The sequence below is a fragment of the Lepus europaeus genome, chromosome 11, assembly GCF_033115175.1.
Source record: "Lepus europaeus isolate LE1 chromosome 11, mLepTim1.pri, whole genome shotgun sequence".
Taxonomy (NCBI): Eukaryota; Metazoa; Chordata; class Mammalia; order Lagomorpha; family Leporidae; genus Lepus; species Lepus europaeus.
Genome location: NC_084837.1, coordinates 49,538,275 through 49,559,106, shown reverse-complemented (window position 1 = coordinate 49,559,106; position 20,832 = coordinate 49,538,275). Strand labels below are relative to the sequence as shown.

Here is a 20,832-nt window from a genome sequence, read left to right as displayed (position 1 = left end):
TTTATTACCTGACAGGCAGATGTAAGTTAAATATTCGCCTTGACCCCCAGTTGCCAAGAATGGAATCTTTTTCTTTGTCCTCCTCTTGACTTGGACAGCTCCCAGCATCCTTTCATCAAGAGGTGCAAAAATTTCCTTGCTGATGGCAGATTTGGCACTCATCGTAGAGCAAGCGAGGAGGGCACGCAGCAAGTTTTCTAAAGAAGGAAAAGAAGAGCAAAGTTGGAATCATAATATTGTAAGGACTCACATAACAAGCAGCAAGCCTATTTGCCTCTTATTTGCTTGAAATGCATGACAGAAACAAAAAGAGGGGTCTTCATATTTGTACTAAGTCTAAGAAATACAAAGAGGGAATACTCACATACTCCCTAGTCAACACAGTGTGAGATGAGCAGCACAAAACAGCATCTAGACAGTCTGTCCACTTTTACCCCAACTACTCCTCACACTAACTGGCAAAGGTGTGCCTACCCTCTGAACACAATTTCACACCACCTGTTGAGAAGTCTTCCACTGTCCAGCAGTCCTTCAAGTCAAGAGGCTCTTTATATGCCCTTCAAAAACTCTGATGAAAATCCACGTCCCTAATTCTATTCCCTGGCTAACTATACGTCTTCTACATAATAACTACACATGCAGCAGAAGACTATTAACGATCAGGCTAAGTGGTAAATCCTTGTATACTAGCCTCCTCCAGGGGCCGCCCTTCCAGTGCTCCTCTGCATCTAGTTTCCATGCCCTGGACCCTTGCCAAATTCTCTACATTTTCCTTTAGTCAAAGTGGACACAGAATTCTAAAGAGGGATCTGACTAATGCCGAGTATTTTGGACATGTCAGTTGGCAGTTCCTATGTTATGCTCTTGTAGATAACTGTCAGTGGGCGTCTAACAATTAAGAAAATAAGGAAGTATGTTGCTGACTCACAATCATTCCCTGCTAAAACTTCACATACATAGTCCTCATGTTAGATTTAGTTTTCCAAAAGTTGTACTTTCCTAGTCATCTTCTTTATTCAGCTTATTTGCCCCTATTATGTTAGAGGTTAAATCTAAATACTAAACCTTTTTTTGTCAAAAAGCTCAAAAGCAACATGAATAAATTTTCTCCATTCCATCATCCTCGTCATAGTTCATATCTTAATCACTAACCAATGTTTGTTCAGGCAACTAAAAATCAGAATTGGCTACAGAATTGTACAGGGTATTCAAAGATCCTGCATAAAAATGAAAAACAGTAGCTTAGAGCATTGGTCAGACTGCTGTAGAACTGTGCCAGATAACACAAGTTCTCTGGTTATCTGGCCAAGTGGCCAGATAACACCCACTACCTGCCACCTTATACTCAGTACTACAGATACAAAACTTGATAGTCTCTGTCCTCCATGAATTGACCACCGATTAAAACAAAGGTTTTGCTTAAATCTAGATGATTAATGATGGAAGTCCACAAGATTATCCTTCCCAAACCAAGATTCACAAATGCTTTCAGCACAGATGTCTACATTGTTTAAAACTTTTTTTTATTTATTTGAAAGAGCTGCAGAGAGAGAGGACACAAAGAGAGACAGATGGACAGAGAGAGATCTTCCATCTGCTGGTTCACTCCCCAAATGGCTCCAATGGCTGGAGCTGGGCTGCTCTGAAGCCAGGAGCCAGGAGTTTCTTCCAAGTCTCCCATGTGGGTGGCAGGAACCCAAGCAGTTAGGTCATCTTCTCCTGCTTTCCCAAGCCATTAGCAGGGAGCTGGAATAGAAGTGGAACACCTGGGACATAAACTAGCATCCATAGGAGATGCTGTCATTTGCCAGGAACTTTTCTTTTTTAGGTGAGAAACACATTCTGGTTCTTTCCAAGCTCCAAGGCCTCTCATCTCTAATGATATGGGGACATGTGAAAAAGAAAGCCAGTGGTAGCATGATGGCTTCAAATAACCTTATAAGCAATGGAAAGAGCAAGCCATATTCCCAAACCCATCAGGCATTCTGTGACCGCACCTTTCCAACTGGCATAGCTTCTGCTTTTTCATCTTGGACTCAAATTTTCTAAAACCGTAGTTAAGAGAAATATGAAGGGGCAGGTGTTTAGCACAGCAGTAAAGATGTTGCTTGAGACTCCTGTATTCCATACTGGAGTGCCTGGGTTCACGTTTTGGCTGTGCTCCTGAATCCAGCTTCCTGCTAAAGCATTCAAACCAGATTATGGCATAAGCACTTGAGTACTAGCCAACAATGGGGGAGCCTGGATGGAATTCTTGGCTCCTGGCTTCAGCCTGGCCCAGCCCAAGTTGTTGTGGTATTGTATTTGAGGAATAGACCAGCAGATGGAAGCTTCTCTCTCTCTCTCTCTCTCTCTCTCTCTCAAAAGAAATAAATGAATAAATAAATGAAACGCCAGTTTTTAAAAAAGAAACAGCTATAATTTTATTGGGTAAAATTTGTTGGATGCAATAGATGCTGGAGAGGATATGGGGAGAAAAGGACACTAACCCACTGTTGGTGGGAATGCAAACTGGTTAAGCCACTATGGAAGTCAGTCTGGAGATGTCTCAGAAACCTGAATATAACCCTACCATTCAACCCAGCCATCCCACTCCTTGGAATTTACCCAAAGGAAATTAATTTGGCAAACAAAAAAGCCGTCTGCACATTAATGTTTATTGTAGCTCAATTCACAATAGCTAAGACCTGGAACCAATCCAAATGCCCATCAACAGTAGACTGGATAAAGAAATTATGGGACATGTACTCTATAGAATACTATACAGCAGTCAAAAACAATGAAACCCGGTCAATTGCAACAAGATGGAGGAATCTGGAAAACATCATGCTGAGTGAAATGAGCCAGCCCCAAAGAGACAAATATCATTTGTTTTCCCTGATCGGCGACAACTAACTGAGCACCAAAGGGGAAACCTGTTGAAGTGAAATGGACACTATGAGAAACAATGACTTGATCACCTCTTGTCCTGACTGTTGATGTACAATGTAATACTTTATGCATTTTAGTATTTTTTTTTGTTCTAGTACTAGTGGTTGAACTCTGTAATTAACACACAATTATTCTTAGGTGTTTAAATTTTAACTGAAAAGTGATCCCTGTTAAATTTAAGAGTGGGAAAAAGAGAGGGAGGAGATGTACAATTTGGGACATGCTCAATCGGACTTGCCCCAAATGGTGGAGTTAGAAACGTACCAGAGGATTCCAATACAATCCCATCAAGGTGGCATGTACCAATGCCATCTCACTAGTCCAAGTGATCATCTTCAGTTCGCAATTGATCACACTGATAGGTCTAAGAGTCAAAGGGATCACACAAACAAGACTAGTGTCTGCTAATACTGTTAGAATCAAAAAGGGAGAAAACGATCCAACATGGGAAGCGGGAGCCACAGCAGACTCATAGAATGGCAGATGTCCTAAATAGCACTCTGGCCTCAGAATCAGCCCGTAAGGCATTCGGATATGGCTGAAGAGCCCACGAGAGTATTTTAGGCATGGAAAGCCAAAACACTCTGGGAAAAAATCCCATCAAGGTGGCATGTACCAATGCCATCTCACTAGTCCAAGTGATCATCTTCAGTTCGCAATTGATCACACTGATAGGTCTAAGAGTCAAAGGGATCACACAAACAAGACTAGTGTCTGCTAATACTGTTAGAATCAAAAAGGGAGAAAACGATCCAACATGGGAAGCGGGAGACACAGCAGACTCATAGAATGGCAGATGTCCTAAATAGCACTCTGGCCTCAGAATCAGCCCGTAAGGCATTCGGATATGGCTGAAGAGCCCACGAGAGTATTTTAGGCATGGAAAGCCAAAACACTCTGGGAAAAAAAAAAAAAGAAGAAGAAGAAGACCTAAATGAAAGATCTCTGCGAGTGAGATCCCAGTGGAAAGAACGGGGCCATCAAAGAAGGAAGTACCTTTCTCTGAAGGGAGGAGAGAACTTCCACTTTGACTATGACCCTGTCGGAATAAGATCAAAGTCGGTGAACCCTAAAGGCTTCCATAGCCTTGGCAACTCATGACTAGAGCCTAGGGAGATTACGACGCCATAAACAAGAGTGTCAAATTGTTAATTCAACAACAGGAGTCACTGTGCACTTGCTCCTCATGTAGGATCTCTGTCCTTAATGTGCTATACATTGTGATTTAATGCTATAACTAGTACTCCAACAGTATTTTTCACTTTGTGTTGCTATGTGGGGGCAAACTGTTGAAATATTTACTTAATATATACTAAACTGATCTTCTGTATATAAAGAGAATTGAAAATGAATCTTGATGTGAATGGAAGGGGAGAGGGAATGGAAAAGGGGAGGGTTGTGGGTGGGAGGGAAGCTATGGGGTGGGGGGAGGAAAGCCATTGTAATCCATAAGCTGTACTTTGGAAATTTATATTCATTAAATAAAAGTTTTTAAAAAAATGTTCGATGAAAGAGAAAGAATAGAGAGAGAGATGTTTCACCAAATCCTGTTCTTCTTTTGAAAACTGGTGAGAAACATAAATGACCCTTTTTGTTGTATTTTTTTTTTAAAGATCTATTTATTTATTTGAAAGTCAGAGGGAGAAGGAGAGGTCAAGGCAGAGAGAGTGAGAGTGTCTTCCAACTGCTTTTTCACTCCCCAAATGGCTGCAATGGCCAGGGCTGGGCTAGGCCAAAGCCAGGAGCCAGGAGCTTCATCTGAGTCTCACATGTGGGTGAAGGGACTTAAGTACTTGAACCATCTTCCAATGCTTCCCAGGCATATTAGCTGGGAGCTGGATTGGAACTGGAGCAGCCAGGACTTGAACTGGTGTCTATCTGGAATACCAGTGCTGCTACACCACAGTGTTGACCCCTGTTGTATTTTTTAATACTTATACAGATAACTCAGTCGTTGAAAACAAAAGCAAAAATAAGGAAGATAAAATCAGTAATTTCACTGAGTGCAAGTTCTGGAATTTAGACTAAAATTTTAGCTACAAAATATAAGAGCTATATGACTTCTAGGTCAATCTCTTGAAATTTCAGACCCTCAGCTTACTAACCATAGCATAGGGATATCTTTACCTACCTTCTCTAACTGAAGAATTAAGTGAAATAATGCATATAGGTTATTAATTCTTGGGCATGGATAATTAAATATAGTCATCTGGTCCAGAGGGTAAGAGTATTTCAAAAAGTGAAAAAAAAAAGCCTTACTTTTCTCACCCATGGGTCTGAAACGCTCTACATGATAGTCAAATAGATGGTCTCTCTGTACTGTTGTAAGGCAAAGGATTTATAGTTCTCACTCTCACCCAGAAAATTCTGAGATTATCAGAAGTTTTTTTTTTAACTTTTATTTAATGAATATAAATTTCCAAAGTACAGCTTATGGATTACAATGGCTTCCCCCTGCCTTAACTTCCCTCCCACCCGCAACCCTCCCCTTTCCCATTCCCTCTCCCCTTCCATTCACATCAAGATTCATTTTCAATTCTCTTTATATACAGAAGACCAGTTTAGTATATATTAAGCAAAGATTTCAACAGTTTGCCCCCACATAGCAACACAAAGTGAAAAATACTGTTGGAGTATAGTTATAGCATTAAATCACAATGTATAGCACATTAAGGACAGAGATCCTACATGATATTTTTAAAAAATTGATTAATTTTCTATGCAATTTCCAATTTAAAACCAAGTTTTTCATTTTCAATTATCTTTATATACAGAAGATCGATTCTGTATATACTAAGTAAAGATTTCATCAGTTTGCACCCACACAGAAACACAAAGTGTAAAATACTGTCGTGCTGATCAGAAGTTTTTGTTCAGGGCAATGATACTAACAGGCTATGTCACACACACACATGTGTGTATGTTGTAATTGTCAGCCTGATAATGCTAACAGGGTAGATTGGAAAAGAAAGCATCAGAGGATACAAGGGACCCTGCTGTTGCTTTGTAACAATAACTTGTAAGGGTTATCTCCACAAAATACCCCAAATACGCTTATACCTCTGAATGCAGCATGTAGAGCTTTGAAAAAATGCAGATCCCTGGGCTCACCTTTATAGCCACCCAATCAGAATCATAGGGTCTGCATTTCAAACAACTCTCTAACTGGTTCCTATGCAGTCAGGCAGTTGTCCTGCTACTTAATTTAAAAGCACTTAGCCTACAGAAGAACTAAAGCCTGGACCATAAAAGTGGTGATGGGAATGGAAGGGAAGAATCATTTCAAGAGAAAATACAAGACAAGGCAAGGATTTTTTTCTCTTGTTTTAAGCAAGGAGCTTCATCAGATCTTGGGTCTTAATGCTGGTAAATGAAGCGCACCCCAGGGCAGAGACCCACTGTAAGGAAGCAAAATGAATGGAAGAGCAATAGTATACCAATGACCATTAGTTACTCCACGCTCCATCACCCCCATGGGAGCCTTCTCCCCGCCCCCGCCCTCCATCCACCAATGTACACTGATTTGCAAGTCAAAGCAGCTGGCTGTCTTAAGTTGTAGTTGAACAAAGTAATCACAGTGAGTTTTGGTCTTCCTCATGGCCTTTTTCATCTACCTTATTCTACTTCACACCCTCTACTCCATGTATCTCCTTTTTGGCAGTACACAGCTACTGTAGTGAGGTAGACCTCCACCACCCAAGTAACCAGAAATAAGATCATCCTTTAGGGTCAGAGTTGCAATCAAATGCCCTCAAGATTCACGCAGATGGAGTAAAAGGGTACAGGTGTACGATGTTTGTACTCCTGCATTACTCTGGTTTTTATATTCGTTTGAGTGCTGAATATTCTCCAATGGCTCATGTGTTAAAGACTTGGTCCCTAATGTCTTATTTTAATGGTACTTAGAGCATGGAAGCTTAATCCTATTAAGGTATTAGGAGCTGGGGCCTTTGGGAGATGATTGGATTGGTTTGTTAGGCGGGGTCCCCATGATTAAATTTTGGGGGCTTTGAAAGAGACCATAGACATCAACAGTACGTATGCCAGTCTCTTGCCATGCTCTTTGCCTGTCTGGAAGTCTGCCAGCAGAATGCTTTCACCAGATGCCAGACCAATGGGACCTGCCCAATCTTAGACTGTGAACCTCCAAAACCGTGAGCCACAGATAAACTTCTTTCCTTAGAGAGTTAGCTCTCTTCAACTACTTCATTATAGTGATGAAAAACTGATTAATACAAACACTAACTCTTTGGTTTCAAGTGGTAGAACTGATGTTTGTCCTCTGTGTTCTGGAGACCAGAGAGAGTCCAAGAAATTAAAAACTGCCACTGACAAGGCATTCTTCACCAAGTTGAAAATTCTAGGGTGACTTCGCCTAAAGTATTTCTCATTTGAGAAGAAAGAGCCTCCTCTAGTAAGACAATGATGCCATCTGGTTAACTTAACACTCTTAGATATTTTATTTATCTTACCTCATTAAGAGCTCTGATCTGGTCCCATGTTTAATATGCAATGTTCTGGTTATGTCTTGGCCTTAGCCATGCCAACTCAGTTACTCTGGAGGGTGTGACAGTTATAGTTCTCCTATTGTAAGTGAATAACTAGAATCCCTTGTCTTAAATTTCAGCTCATAATCTGGTTAACGTGACTCAACACTGAGGCAAATACACTCAACATGCTTGGAGTCCTCCGAGTTAAGAGCAAGGTTGATGTAACCAAGAGAGATTTTGGGGGGAGAATCAGCTAGTCTTTCTTCGTGCATGGAAACAGTGATGAGGTGAACCAGGTAATTTATAAATAGGAGAAATAGATTATTCTGTAAAATTAGACTTTTCTACATTGTTCTGAAATTCTACAAATGCAACTTCAGTTCCCGATCGCACCCTAAGCATGCATTTAGATCAGACTGCCCTTCTAGCTTTAAACTGGGAAGGAAGCTCTATCTAGCTATAAACCAAGGATTTCCACCAAGAGTTAACCTAGGCAAACTCCTTCCTCCTGAAATCCTCCACCAGCCCTCCATAAGGACTAGCCAGTCATCAAGTCCTGTGGAATTCATTTAACATTTCTGGACTCCCCAAGTTTTTTTTTCATTCCCATTTTTGCCTTGGTTTGGGTCTCTACTATCTCCGGCCTACATGGTTCTGCTGATTTCTCTTCTAAAAGGACTTCAGTGCTACTCTGTCTTCACCACAATCAACCCTCAACATTGCCCAGTGCGTATCTAAAGGAAGAATATGGCTGAAACTTAATCACATTTAATTGTTTCTTCTCTGTACCTCAGGTCTTGACAAAAAAATGCAATTATCTTAACAAGGAAACATTCCATGTTGTAAAGGATGAAAGCACAGTAGAGAAATGTTAAATTACTTCCTATAAATACTAAATGTTACAAGTCAGATGTTACTACATAATCATTAAACCTAAAAATAATCTTAAAGTGTTAATTTTTCTCCAAAAACTTCACCTGTTAGTCAGAAAACACATACTATTATGCAAAGAAAGTCAATTTTGTTTTTTCCGATTCCATATATTAAGACCAGTGAGATAATTTAAGATCAATTTAATCTCTTTATAAAAGTTTATTAACTAAAGGTTAATAATTTTAAATATACAAAATTTTGACTTAAACAAAGCTAAATCTTTGATCATGCAGTTCTCAAGTTGAAAATTTTAGTTTCTCCATGGCAAGTAGCATGTGGATAAACAATAAATGAGACAGAAACTTCAGCTCATCAATAAATTTTTCCATGAAGTTCAATTATTACTTTAAACTAATAATTCTTATAAATATAATCTAAACGGGGAGTCAAATATGAATTAACAAATACTCTGGTGATAGCATTCAAAGTTTAGAAGTACAACTGTTATTTAATGCTATAACTAGTACTCCAACAGTATTTTTCACTTTGTGTTGTTATGTGGGGGCAAACTGTTAAAATCTTTGCTTAATATATACTGAACTGATCTTCTGTATATAAAGAGAATTGAAAATGAATCTTGATGTGAATGGAAGGGGAGAGGGAGCGGGAAAGGGGAGGGTTGCGGGTGGGAGAGAAGTTATGGGGGGGGAAGCCATTGTAATCCATAAGCTGTACTTTGGAAATTTATATTCATTAAATAAAAGTTAAAAAAAAACAAAACAAAACAAACAAACAAAAAAACCCACAAAGTTTAGAAGTACAATAAGGGGCAAGCATTTAGCCGAGGAATTAGGATACCTATTAGGATGCCAAGATTCCAGCATGGAGTACCTGGATTTGAGTCCTAGTTTTACTCCTGATTACAGCTTCTTATTTTCTAATGTGTACCCTGGGATACAGGAAGTGTAGGGTCGAGTAGCTGGGCCCCCATCACCCATGTGGGAGACCTAGATAGTGTTCTCAGTTCCTTGCTTTGGCCTGGTCCAGCTGTGACTGCTGTTGGCATTTGGTGAGTGAATCAATGAGTGGGATCTCTCTCTCTCCTTCAAATAAACAAACAAAAGAATGTTTTAATTCCATAAAGATTACATGACCAATTTTCTGTAAGGCCCTAATAACGAATCAGTGAAATTTTTGTAGTACTTTGTGATTTACAAAGTTTTTCTACATTCAATCCCAAATGTACATTCAAGATAAACACTAAATATATCTTCCACACTTTGCTTCAAGACTATAAATTAGGATATTTAAAATGTGTGCTTATGAAAGACAAACAATGTCATTTTTACCCACCTCTAAGGTTCGTGATATTGTAATTTGTCTCTTCCAGAGATTCATAATTGAGTTGGAACCCTTTGAACCAGAGAATGGTGTGAGCAGCATCCATGTGTGTGGCTGTTATAGATGCATGTTTACCTCATGTTCAATTTTAAGAGCATGACAGTATAACAAACTAAATGTCCTTCAGTCTTCATTCATTAAACAGAACATAGACCATCCATTCAACACAGTATTGTGCTTCACATTAAAACTGTGGCACAGATCTATGGGTACTGACTTGGAAAAATGACTACAAAATAATAAAGTGAAAACAAGGGGGTTACAAAATGGAAAATGAGTTCATAACCGCACAGTTGTATGTGTGTATTTATATGCATAAAAGGATATCCAGAAAACAAGCTTGCCAAAATGTCTACATGATTATTTCTGTTTGGAAAAAAGGAAAATAGGCCAGAGATTCTACAGGACAGTATCCTTACTCCGTTACAAACTGTCTAGAGCGTTCATGCAGACATTTCTGTTTGTTTGTTTGCTTTTTGACAGGCAGAGTTAGACAGTGAGAGACAGAGAGAAAGGTCTTCCTTTCGTTGGTTCACCCCCCAAATGGCTGCCACGGCCGGCGCGCTGTGCCAGTCCCAAGCCAGGAGCCAGGTGCTTCCTCCTGGTCTCCCATGCGGGTGCAGGGCCCAAGCACTTGGGCCATCCTCCACTGCACTCCCAGGCCACAGCAGAGAGCTGGCCTGGAAGAGGAGCAACCGGGACAGAATCCGGCACCCCAACTTGGACTAGAACCCGGGGTGGTGGCGCCGCAGGCAGAGGATTAGCCTGGTGAGGCATGGTGCCGGCCAACATTTCTGTTTTAAGGTATACTCTTTCCCCCATATCTGGAAAACATATTAAAATGCTGAGATCTTGGTATAAGCACAGTATTGAGAACCTCAAAGGAATTCCCATCCTCACAGAGTCTTAAGAAAGGAGAGCGAACCCTGTGAATGAATAATTACAAGGCCTGGAAGACATTTTTGTGAGAAGAAAATGGCACCTTTGCTTTGAGCAATGGCAGCTCATGCCAAGCCTGTGGCCTGATGAACACGTGAGCTTATATTTGCCCCCTCTCACACACACAACCCTGCAGCAGAACAAAACCTGCTTAACTCTTTAAGGAAGGACAAGAAGACTTTGTTTTCTACCTCTAGGCTTCCAGATCCTACAAGACTTGGTTAGCCTTTTATTCCCTGTATGTACTAACTCTTGCTGTGTAGGAGACATTATGTTCACAGGATTCTCTGAGCCAGTGACTCATGTCTGCTTCAATTATAAAGCTAGACTATTTTCATCCCCTTTCCTTGTTTATATATTTGTTAAGCACATTCTTGTAAGCTTAACATCCAAAGAACAAACCTTGTTCTACATCCAGACCACAGAATGGTGTTTACACAAGTTTATTTACATTGTGGATGTACTTTTTAACGTTTTCGTCAATCACTACATTTGAAGAAATGATAGCACAAAGCCAAAAAAAGAAAGAAAAAAACTACCACCACCAAGATACATGAGATATGGAGGGTTCATCAAAGGAAGATGAAGATTTCGTAAGGATTGCTCATCCCAATCATCTATATCTATATATATCTAATATATATATACATATATACATATATATATACATATATATATATATGATCATCTATAACAGAACCTCCACTTTCACAGCTTTAATTCCAAAGACCAGTTAAACTGGCACTTGTGTGCTCATTCTACAGTAACAGACAGAAAGAAGACCAAGCTGGACGGCACTCATTGGATTATTACAGGATTACCAACCCAAAACATGACACAGGCATTATATTTAACCACATGAAGAAAAAGGAAAAACAAAGGATAGTAAGAGAAAATAATCTAAAAAGAGCTCTAATTTTTGGCCACACTCTATTTCCACTGAGCATCCATGCCACTGTGGTGTCCAAGAGCTGGCTAGCAAACCAAGACAACGTGTTGTCCTGAAAGCATCACTCACAGTTGACAGCAGTGGCAACAGCCAAATCTAGTCCAATCACATCCAAATACAGGCAAACGCCACACAAAGATTAACTTCGCAATAAAATAAACATTTTAATTATTTGCTAGGTTCTGTACTACTTGCTGAATTGGTGTGTTTCTTTTACTTGTGCGGATGAACAGGCAGAACTAACCCCTCGGGGAGAAAGCAGAAGGCTTAGGTACCTCTTCAGGCATTTTCACCTTAAAGGAGAGCTTGAGTTATGACAAGTAATAGATTTTTAAAAAATATATATCAACTATTAAAAATAAAGAAGCAAACAAATAAATGTGCTCTCCAGCAAGCATGAAGGTAGACTTTTATATATAGCAGCTATTTGTTACCTCAAATCTTAGGTAACTTTTTTTTTTTTTTGTTAAGCTAATTATAATTTACAACAGACAAGATTATAACACTAAAAAGATCCAGAGCCTTTAAAGAGAACCTCCATTCTTAAAGCAGAGGAAACATAAAAACCTAAAATGCAGTAGATAAGCTCGTTTTCTAAAATTTTAAAAAATCTGGGCAAAATTTCTTTTAAATATTCTCTAAATGCCATATCAACTGTAAAGCAGTATTTCCTACTTGAACATCTCAATTGGGGAATATCCCCACTTTACAACTTTTTGGAAGAACTTCGATGTTTTTCTGTATTTGAAATGTCATCAGAGAGTGTTACACTCTGACAGGAAATCTTTCACAGGAGAAATGTAGCATTTCCGGGCCCCTTTTACTTGAACTTAGCTTGTCAGTTTAAAAGGCAAGGCAGTGTGCCCTTCAATGCTTTGACTTCACAAACGTAATTTCCAATAAGATTCATTAAAACTTCTCATCTGGCCAAGGGCTGCAATTTCAATTTTAATTGCTCTATTCAATGTCAAGTTCATGAATTCATGCCTGTGCAGTATAAACTGAATGGAGGGGCCAGCGCCGCGGCTCACTAGGCTAATCCTCCGCCTGTGGCGCCGGCACACCAGGTTCTAGTTCTGGTTGGGGCACCAGATTCTGTCCCGGTTGCCCCTCTTCCAGGCCAGCTCTCTGCTATGGCCTGGGAGTGCAGTGGAGGATGGCCCAAATGCTTGGGCCCTGCACCCACATGGGAGACCAGGAGAAGCACCTGGCTCCTGGCTTCGGATCAGCGTGGTGCGCAGGCCACAGTGGCCATTGTGGGGTTAACCAACGGAAAAGGAAGACCTTTCTTTCTGTCTCTCTCACTGTCCACTCTGCCTCTTTAAAAAAAAAAAAAAAAAAAAAGGGAAAGAAAGAAACTGAATGGAGGTGGAAAGTCTCCCTCCCAGGCTCTACAAGCACTTTCTACTGTCAGCTACCTCACAATCTGACACGAGAGAGAGAGGCATCCACTTAGACATGGAACTTCAGTATTCAAAAATCCTTATTAGTATGTTGACACTCTGGGGAGAGAGATCCTATTTTACAGATGAGGAAACCAAAGCTCAGAGCAGCTAAGTAAGTTGTGCTAGATGGCAGAGTATTTCAAGGGCACAGCAGGGATGTCATCCTAGCAAGCATGACTGCTTTAGCAAGTCTGCTTTTCCTGTCTCATAGCACGGAAATGAGAAAGGCAGGACAAGGTGTGGCAGGAATGCATCCCAAGCACAACAGGGCAAATTCAAGGGCTTCACTGTCTTGTCTCTGATCAGACTTGCTTTCTGGTTGATGAGATACTGTTATCAGCCCTGCCCAGCAGGCTCTCCTCTGAACTCATTCTTTTGGGATATCTGTTCATCTCAGTTGTGCACATCATGCTGTTTAGTTGGCAAAGAGGATCACACAGTCTCGTTAAGATCGGACTTGCTTTGATTCCACAAATAAAACTGTGTAGTTAACAAAATGCTAACAGAGAGATTCTATGATATATCTTTGTCCCCAGAAACAGGTCCATGCCCACCTCGTCACAGCTGTTCACCACTCTCCTTTCTAGACCAGCAGTTTGCAAGGGGAGTCGACTCCCAAGAAGATCTTGATGGATGCCCTGAGGCAGTTTTATGAATCTTGTAGGCTATCTAACAACAAGGAAAAGGCTTAAATACGAAAGGCACGTATTTCAAAGACTTCTGCCCATTCTCAAGGGAAACTTCTTCACTTCCTTTGCCTCTATTACCTACTTCTGACATTTCAAAACACAGCTTGGGTCTCCTGTTTACTCTCCCCTCCCATTCTTCCTGTGCTTTCTATCTGGTGCTGCCATTGCTGCAAGCAACCTTGGCTGCCCTAGCAGCAAAGCCCCAAACTTCACCAATTTAAGAGGCTCTGCAAAATGAATTTCATCCATTTCACTTTACTGAGAAGGATCTCAGCAGGACCTTCAACAATGAACCAGCCAACAACCAACCATTCCTTGACACCTTTCTTCGGCCCTACCCACCAGAAAATTTCACCTACGTTGGAAAGAATGAACAGGGAAAAATTTTGACATCCTGAAGCTTAAAATTATAATAGCCAGAGGAGTTCTTGGTGATTGTCTATCTCATCCAATTCTCTCATTTAACTCATAAAGAAACTGGAGTCCAGATGATAATATCAAAGCCATACAATTAAAGAGAAACAAAGTCAAGATCAGGGTTAGACACTGCTCTCCACTGTACTGTAATACTCTTTCAAATAAAATTATAGAAGCTTTGGGGCTGACACTGTTGTGTAGTGGGTCAAGCTGATGCCTAAACAGTGCCAGCATCCCATATGGGCTCTGGTTTGATTTCCTGCTGCTTCACTTCCAATCTAGCTCCCTGCCAATGTGCCTGTGAAGGCAGTGGAAGATGGCCCAAGTGCTTGGGCCCCCACCATTCACATGGGAGACCCGGAATAAGCTCTTGCCTTCTGACTATGGTCAGCTCCAGCCACTGAGGCCATCTGAGGAGTAAACCAGTGGATGGGAGATCTCTCTGTCACTTTGCCTTTCAAATAAAAAAATAAATAAATCTTTTAAAAAGTTAGAGGAGCATGAAGTTGATTACAACAGTCTCCAGTTTGTGGAAGGCAAGAACTGGTGGTATGTTGGGAAAGCAGGAAGAAAAATGGGGAAACATGATCAATCACAGTGGGGGATGCTTCTTAGATTCATTCTTTTCCTTGGGAATTGGTTTGGAATTAAGTGCTGAAACAGAATACCTCTAGCCCATAGATTTTTCCTTTTTGACTTTTAGTTATTACCTTTTCCCCCTTGAATTTTCACAGCTTATGTTTTCTCATTTGGCTGTCAAAGCCAAAAGCAATGATGGGTTGCCCAAGCAGAATAGCCTGGGGTATTCCAAGAAGCACAGAATAACTTTGGCCAAGTCCCAACCCACAGGCCTCTGTGCTGACTCCAACTTACAGAAGCTCTCCTACACTCAGTGCTCTGGGCCCTGGCAGAAAGAACACTCCTCAGTGAAGCGACATGCCCACTGTCAGCTGGGAATTAACATTCTGACATTAATAGTCTTTTGAAAGCACAAACTAACCATGTCACGGCCTGGATCAGACATCGTAAGAGTTTCTCAGTACTTATTCCAGACATTGGCAAACAATAGGGTAGGAAAATAGGAATCTGTCAAGCTCCGTTCTGGTCTTCAGTATTGCACCCTTCAGCCTCAGTACAAAAACAACACCAGGTGTCTGCAATCTGTAATCAGTGCTTTATTAAAGTGCTCCCAGAAATGCCAGATTGATCCTGATTTCCACATGCAGCTGCACAAGGTCCTACTGGGTAACTGAAGAGTCTTTGCAGGTTCACTTGAGACTCCCCAGAAGCAACAAACGAGAGTGCTTTGGGCATCCAATGGTGGTGAAATCTCCATGTGAGTGGGATGGGTGGGGAGGTGGGCATCTCTATTTTATGTCTTGGGGTGTCACAGAATAACCTACAAATCCAGGTCAGACGCAAGGTCCATATGCAAAGACTGGCTCTGTCCCATTCAATCAGCTCCTCTGTCATTCAGTGTCAACCTCTTTTTAATCAGCATATTTCAGAAAATAACTAACTCTGAATTAACTGCTGCACTGTGTTTGATACTGAAGAAAAAACAGAGTGTATCAACTGAATACTGCCCTAGCAGAATCTCAGTAAACACTACTGCAAGTACAACAGTATGAATTATAAAGACATTCAGGTACATGTGATCAGGATCTGGATCCAGAAGCTGGGGCAAGTGCTCAAGACACGGGGGTCACTTCTCCCCTGCCCCGACCTGATAGGTGTCGAATGGTGGAAAGAAGTCTACGTTGGTTATCAGAAGATCTGGATCTGAGTTTGTTTGTTGCCTTTACTTGGTGAATCATACTTGAAGAAAATTACATAGTTCTGAAACTTTTATCTTCACCTTCAAAATGGGACAACGCCACCAACTTTAAACAACTGTTGTAAAGGAAGAAGAAAGAAGCTTTGGAAATCAGCTCCCAGGTCTGACTGCTCCCATCTGGGGTGCCCCGCCCCCTAAAGACAGACAAGCATGTCAGCTTACACTTGCAAAAGTATATTCACCACAGTGTACTTCACAAAATCTTTCCTCAAAAGGCATCCTGTTTCACCTTCCTAACTTATGAAGGAGGTAGTGAAGTATAATTGTCTCTTATGAACAAAAGAAGGGTTGAGTCTTCGTCCTGAAATTCTGTCCGATTTCCACTGTTCCCCTCTGCTTCACCATATGGAACTAACAGCCTAGCCAGAAAATAATGACAGAAGCCAACTGAAGTGTTCCCCAGCTGCGAATGAACATCGCTACCCATGGCAGATACACAGTGGGACAGACCTTAAAAGAAAAAGGAGAAAGAAGAAACAGGAAGGAAAAAAAAAAAAAAAAAACAAGAGCAAAGCTGGCCTCAGACATATCCTTATTTAACATGGTGACACGGTCCTAGACACTGAGGATCAACAAAGTCCAGTCCCCTCTTGAGTCCATTCTGGAGTAGGGAAGAAGAACAATCAACAGGTTAACAAATCAATACAGCCATTGGGAAGAAATCAATAGACAGGTCCTGTGGGTTCTGCAACTAGGCAAAGGGATAAAGAATAATAGTCACTATCACTCACCACTAACCAGCAGACAGAGAAATCAAATAATGTGGAGCCAAGCACTCCCTGCCTTCCTAGAGGACATTCATCTGGCCTTGATGTATATTTCCATGCCTGGCTCATACTGCCCCTTATTAAATCAGTTTCAACTAGGGACAGGATAGGAACTACCCTTCCTCACTCAACAAACACTAACTGAGCAATTACTGTGACTTGTGCTACATGTGAGAGTTGCAGATCCCAGACAAATTACACATAGTCAAGGAAATAGTTGTCTAGTAAAGGAGAAAGATAAAGAAAACAGGCAACTGACTCCACTAAATTAAGAATCTGAAGTTGCTGCTCCACAGCAACAGAAGAGGCAGGGATGGCTTAATCCTTCAGAGGCTGGTGATCAGAAGATACTCCAGTAAGCCTACCCTTGAAATGTAATTGAAGAATATAATTAGATCTGCCTGCATGGATTATCCAGGTAGAGCCACTTCAATGGGAAGTCATAGGGAATGCTTTTAGAAGCTGTTAGCTCTGTGACCTAGAATATATGCCTGTTCTGGTCTCTGCTTCCACTGGGGACCCGCACAATGGGTGTGCCCGGAGCTGCTTCAGCTGAGACAAACAGACCCTGGTCTAGGGTGGAATGTGGAGAACACTCTGCAGGGAGCCACTTCCATACTGAACCTTCACACTCAGAACAGCAAGCAGAAACGAACGGTCATGGGGAAGTGGTCACAGGAAAAAGGTGTCTGAGAGAAGTAAGAATTCTGGCAAGTGCCCATTTGGTACTGAGTTTCATGCTAGGAATGATATGGAAGAAAAAGTACTTTAAAAACTGTATAGAGAGGTTACTGAAGTGGGAGGGGACACAACTGGGGTCACAAATGAACAGTTTCACAAAACCATGTTTTCCTGGCTTGTACACATTTTAAAAGATACATATTTTATGTGAAAAAGATTTCAGGATTTTCTTGAACATTGGGAGAACCTGGTAATTTGCACCCACCACAATCTCTAATCTGAATCTCACTAGTCCCCACCACTCCTTGCTCTCATTGTTCAAAGTGAGTTTACCATCATCCTCCAAGCTGCTCTGTTTTTCTAATACCTGGCCTCTTCAGTGACCAATTCCTGTCTGGTTACTGAAGGTGCCAGTACCTGGTGTGGACACTAACTGACATATTTGAGAATAAAGGTATTCACAGTTTACAAAAAGAAAAAAAAGTACTTATAATACTGTCCAACGGAAGAATAAAACAGATATCAAGAAATCATACCAGCAATTTAGAACCAGGAGCATCCGATAAGCAAAAATCAAGGCAAATATTCTATCACATAGTCATCCTAGAAGTTGTACGAGTGCTTACACTCTACCCCTCACCAACATGCCAATTGCTCCAATAAACTGCCACCAAGGAAGCAGTGCAGAAACAAGACGGTGATAGGTGTGTCTGACGGAGGGGTGACCATGGTGAGATGCTAACGGCTTCATATGCAGGCAACTGGTACAAATTTTTTCCCCTGGGAACTTCCATTATATTTATCAAAATCTCTGAAAATAGGTACAACAATTGCAACAGCAATTCTGTTCCCATGAATTTCTCTAAAGGAAAAATCCATCAAACAAATGGGCAAAAATGTATACTCAAGAACGCTCATCAAAGGGCCAGCATTGTGGCACAGGGGGATGCCACCTGCAACGCAGCATCCCATATGAGCACCAGGTTCAAGTCCCAGCTGCTCCATTTTGGACCTAGATCACTGCTAATACACCTGGGAAAGCAGCAGAAGGTGGCCCAAGTGCTTGGGTCCATGCCATCCATGTGGGAGACCATGGCGGAGTTCCAGGCTCCTAGTTGTGGCCTGAAGCAGCTCTGGCCATTGTAGCCTTCTGGGGAGTAATCCAGTAGATGGAAGATTCTCTCTCTCTCTCTCTCTCTCTCTCTCTCTCTCTAAGTCTGCCTTCTGAACAAATAAATAAATCATAAAAAAGAATGCTCATCAACTCTATTGGTAGTCTTAAAAACACCAGACTATCGTTCTAGATACTTCTATCAGTGTTGATGGAATGGTTTTCTCTATGGTAAGCCCAACTCAACCTGGTTACAGTTGGGAAGCCCTGAAGAAAGTGTGTAGGGTTGGGTATCAGGATATTTTATTAGTCAAATTAAGAAAAATCCATTAAAACAAATAAAATTCAGTGAATAACATTTTTAAAAAGAAAATAGCAGTGCTTTAAATAGTTTGAAGTTACTTGGTATTGGTTGGTGACTTGCATGCATTATTGGCTGTTGAGTTATTTATGAAATGACTATGCGGATTTCCACTATTCTAATTCTACCCTTCATACTTTTGAATAGTGTATAAACATAAAGATAGTTCACTGTAGTTAGTGAGATAGAGAAAACAAATGACTACATGCAAATGAAAAAGGCATGTCAATACAGAGCAGGAAACTACTTTTTTTTATTTTTCCCCTATGCAATTAACTTAGAAATCACATGGAAACTGAGAAATAATGCTCAGAAATAAACAAGTTGGATTGCAGAATCTAATCCCCATAGATAATACTGTATCTAATATAAAATTAGGATGCCTTAATTTGTTAACAGGGGTCAAAGGGAAAAAATTGCAGAAAAAAATCTAGCTTGATACACATCTGAGCTGAAATTTCTATTCTATGGCATGTCATTAACTACCGAAGAACTCATTAAAAAACAACAACAAACCCTCACTTCCACAACCAGACTTTAATAAGGAAGGCACAGAGAAGAAAAACAGAAGAAAAGAGAAGATTCTGTGGTATTTTTTAAAGATCCAGGCCAATGAACACTCTACAGATACTGACTCTAAGTAGCTGTTTACAGATCAGGGAGCTAAGTTCATAGTGCACAAAACAACAAGCTAAGGGTCTGGGAGTTACGGCTCCTGAGATAAACCTTAACCGTTTCCAAACAACTGGCCTCAGAATGTCAACAAAGAGGCTGCACCAGATGTGGGCTCTCTTGTAACAGGCAGAGCATATGTTGAGCCAGTGACCAATTAATGATGTGTCTTTCTCACAGTTACACTGAGAGGTAGAGACGTCTTCTTTCTTAAATGAGCATCGAGCCTTCACAGCTGTCCAAACAGCATGTATGGTGGTTATGTTTACCATGTAGTCCATGAGTGCTGGGTGGGCCAACTGAAAACTGGATATCACTGGAAATTGTAGATTCCGATTGAGATGATGCTTTTTAAGTGGTCCTATGGCTACTTCTCAATGCAGCCGATGACTGAGACTTTAGTATGGATAAGTAGATGTGTGTTTTTTCCAGGTTTTTTCAGAATAAAATATCTTTGGAACTAGGAGTACAAAATGAGTTACGGGCCAGTCAGGGAAGGATCACACCTCAGGATGCTCTGCTTCTCCCTCTGTGCTTTCTGAGAGAAGCTGCCCAGCTTCTTGATTTTATGAACCACATGAGGATGCCTTAACCTCCGTGCTGAATAGAACAGGGGGAGGGCCCTCAAACCACGAGCTGCTGTATGGCCTTGCTTGGAGAAATATGCTGGGCCAATCAGATTCTGAAAGGAAACAGAGCTAATACCCAGTTAGCCATGGGAGCTGAATGCTTAGGGTCAGTTAGGATGCAGAGAGAAGCTGGGAGGATTAGACTGATTACATACAAGCAAAAGTTACAAAGAAAGCTGATGTTTGCTTAATTATTTTAGAAGGCAGAGGGACAGAAGACTCCCATTTACTGGCTCACTCCTTAAATGTCTACAACAGGGGGGCTGGGCCAGGCCATAGGCAGGAGCCGGAAACTCAATCTGAGTCTCCCACAAAGGTAACAAGAACCCTACTGTTAGAGACATCACCTGCTCTCCACCCAAGGTGCTCATTAGCAGGAATGGGGAGTGAACTAGGACTCAAACTCAGGTACCTCCATATGGAATGCAGGCAGGCATGTTAACTGCTACCCCAAATGTAGCTATGCAGAGAGGAAGAGGAAGAGAATGAGGAGCAGAGGAGAGGAGAGAGACATGGGGGGAGGCGGGGCAAGGAGAGAGGAAGGCACCCAACTTCCTGGGCTCTCCATCTCCCCTTCCAGTTTGTATGCAGGCATCTGAAAAACTCCCATTTTCCTCAATTGGTTGGAATGAGCTGCAGT

At 41.1% G+C, this 20,832-nt stretch overlaps 1 protein-coding gene across 2 annotated transcripts in view; it reads right to left on the bottom strand.

Annotated features, from left to right (window-relative positions):
- Positions 1-20,832, bottom strand: part of STXBP6 (syntaxin binding protein 6) — a 283,065-nt gene that overhangs the window by 201,429 nt on the left and 60,804 nt on the right. Inside the window, exon 2 of one of the 2 annotated variants that reach the window (XM_062205343.1) lies at positions 9-197. The exons of the other annotated variant lie outside the window; for it this stretch is intronic. Coding sequence (XP_062061327.1) covers positions 9-162 — 154 coding nt within the window. The 5' untranslated portion in view covers positions 163-197. The remainder of the gene's footprint in view (positions 1-8; positions 198-20,832) is intronic. 2 annotated transcript variants of the gene reach the window in all.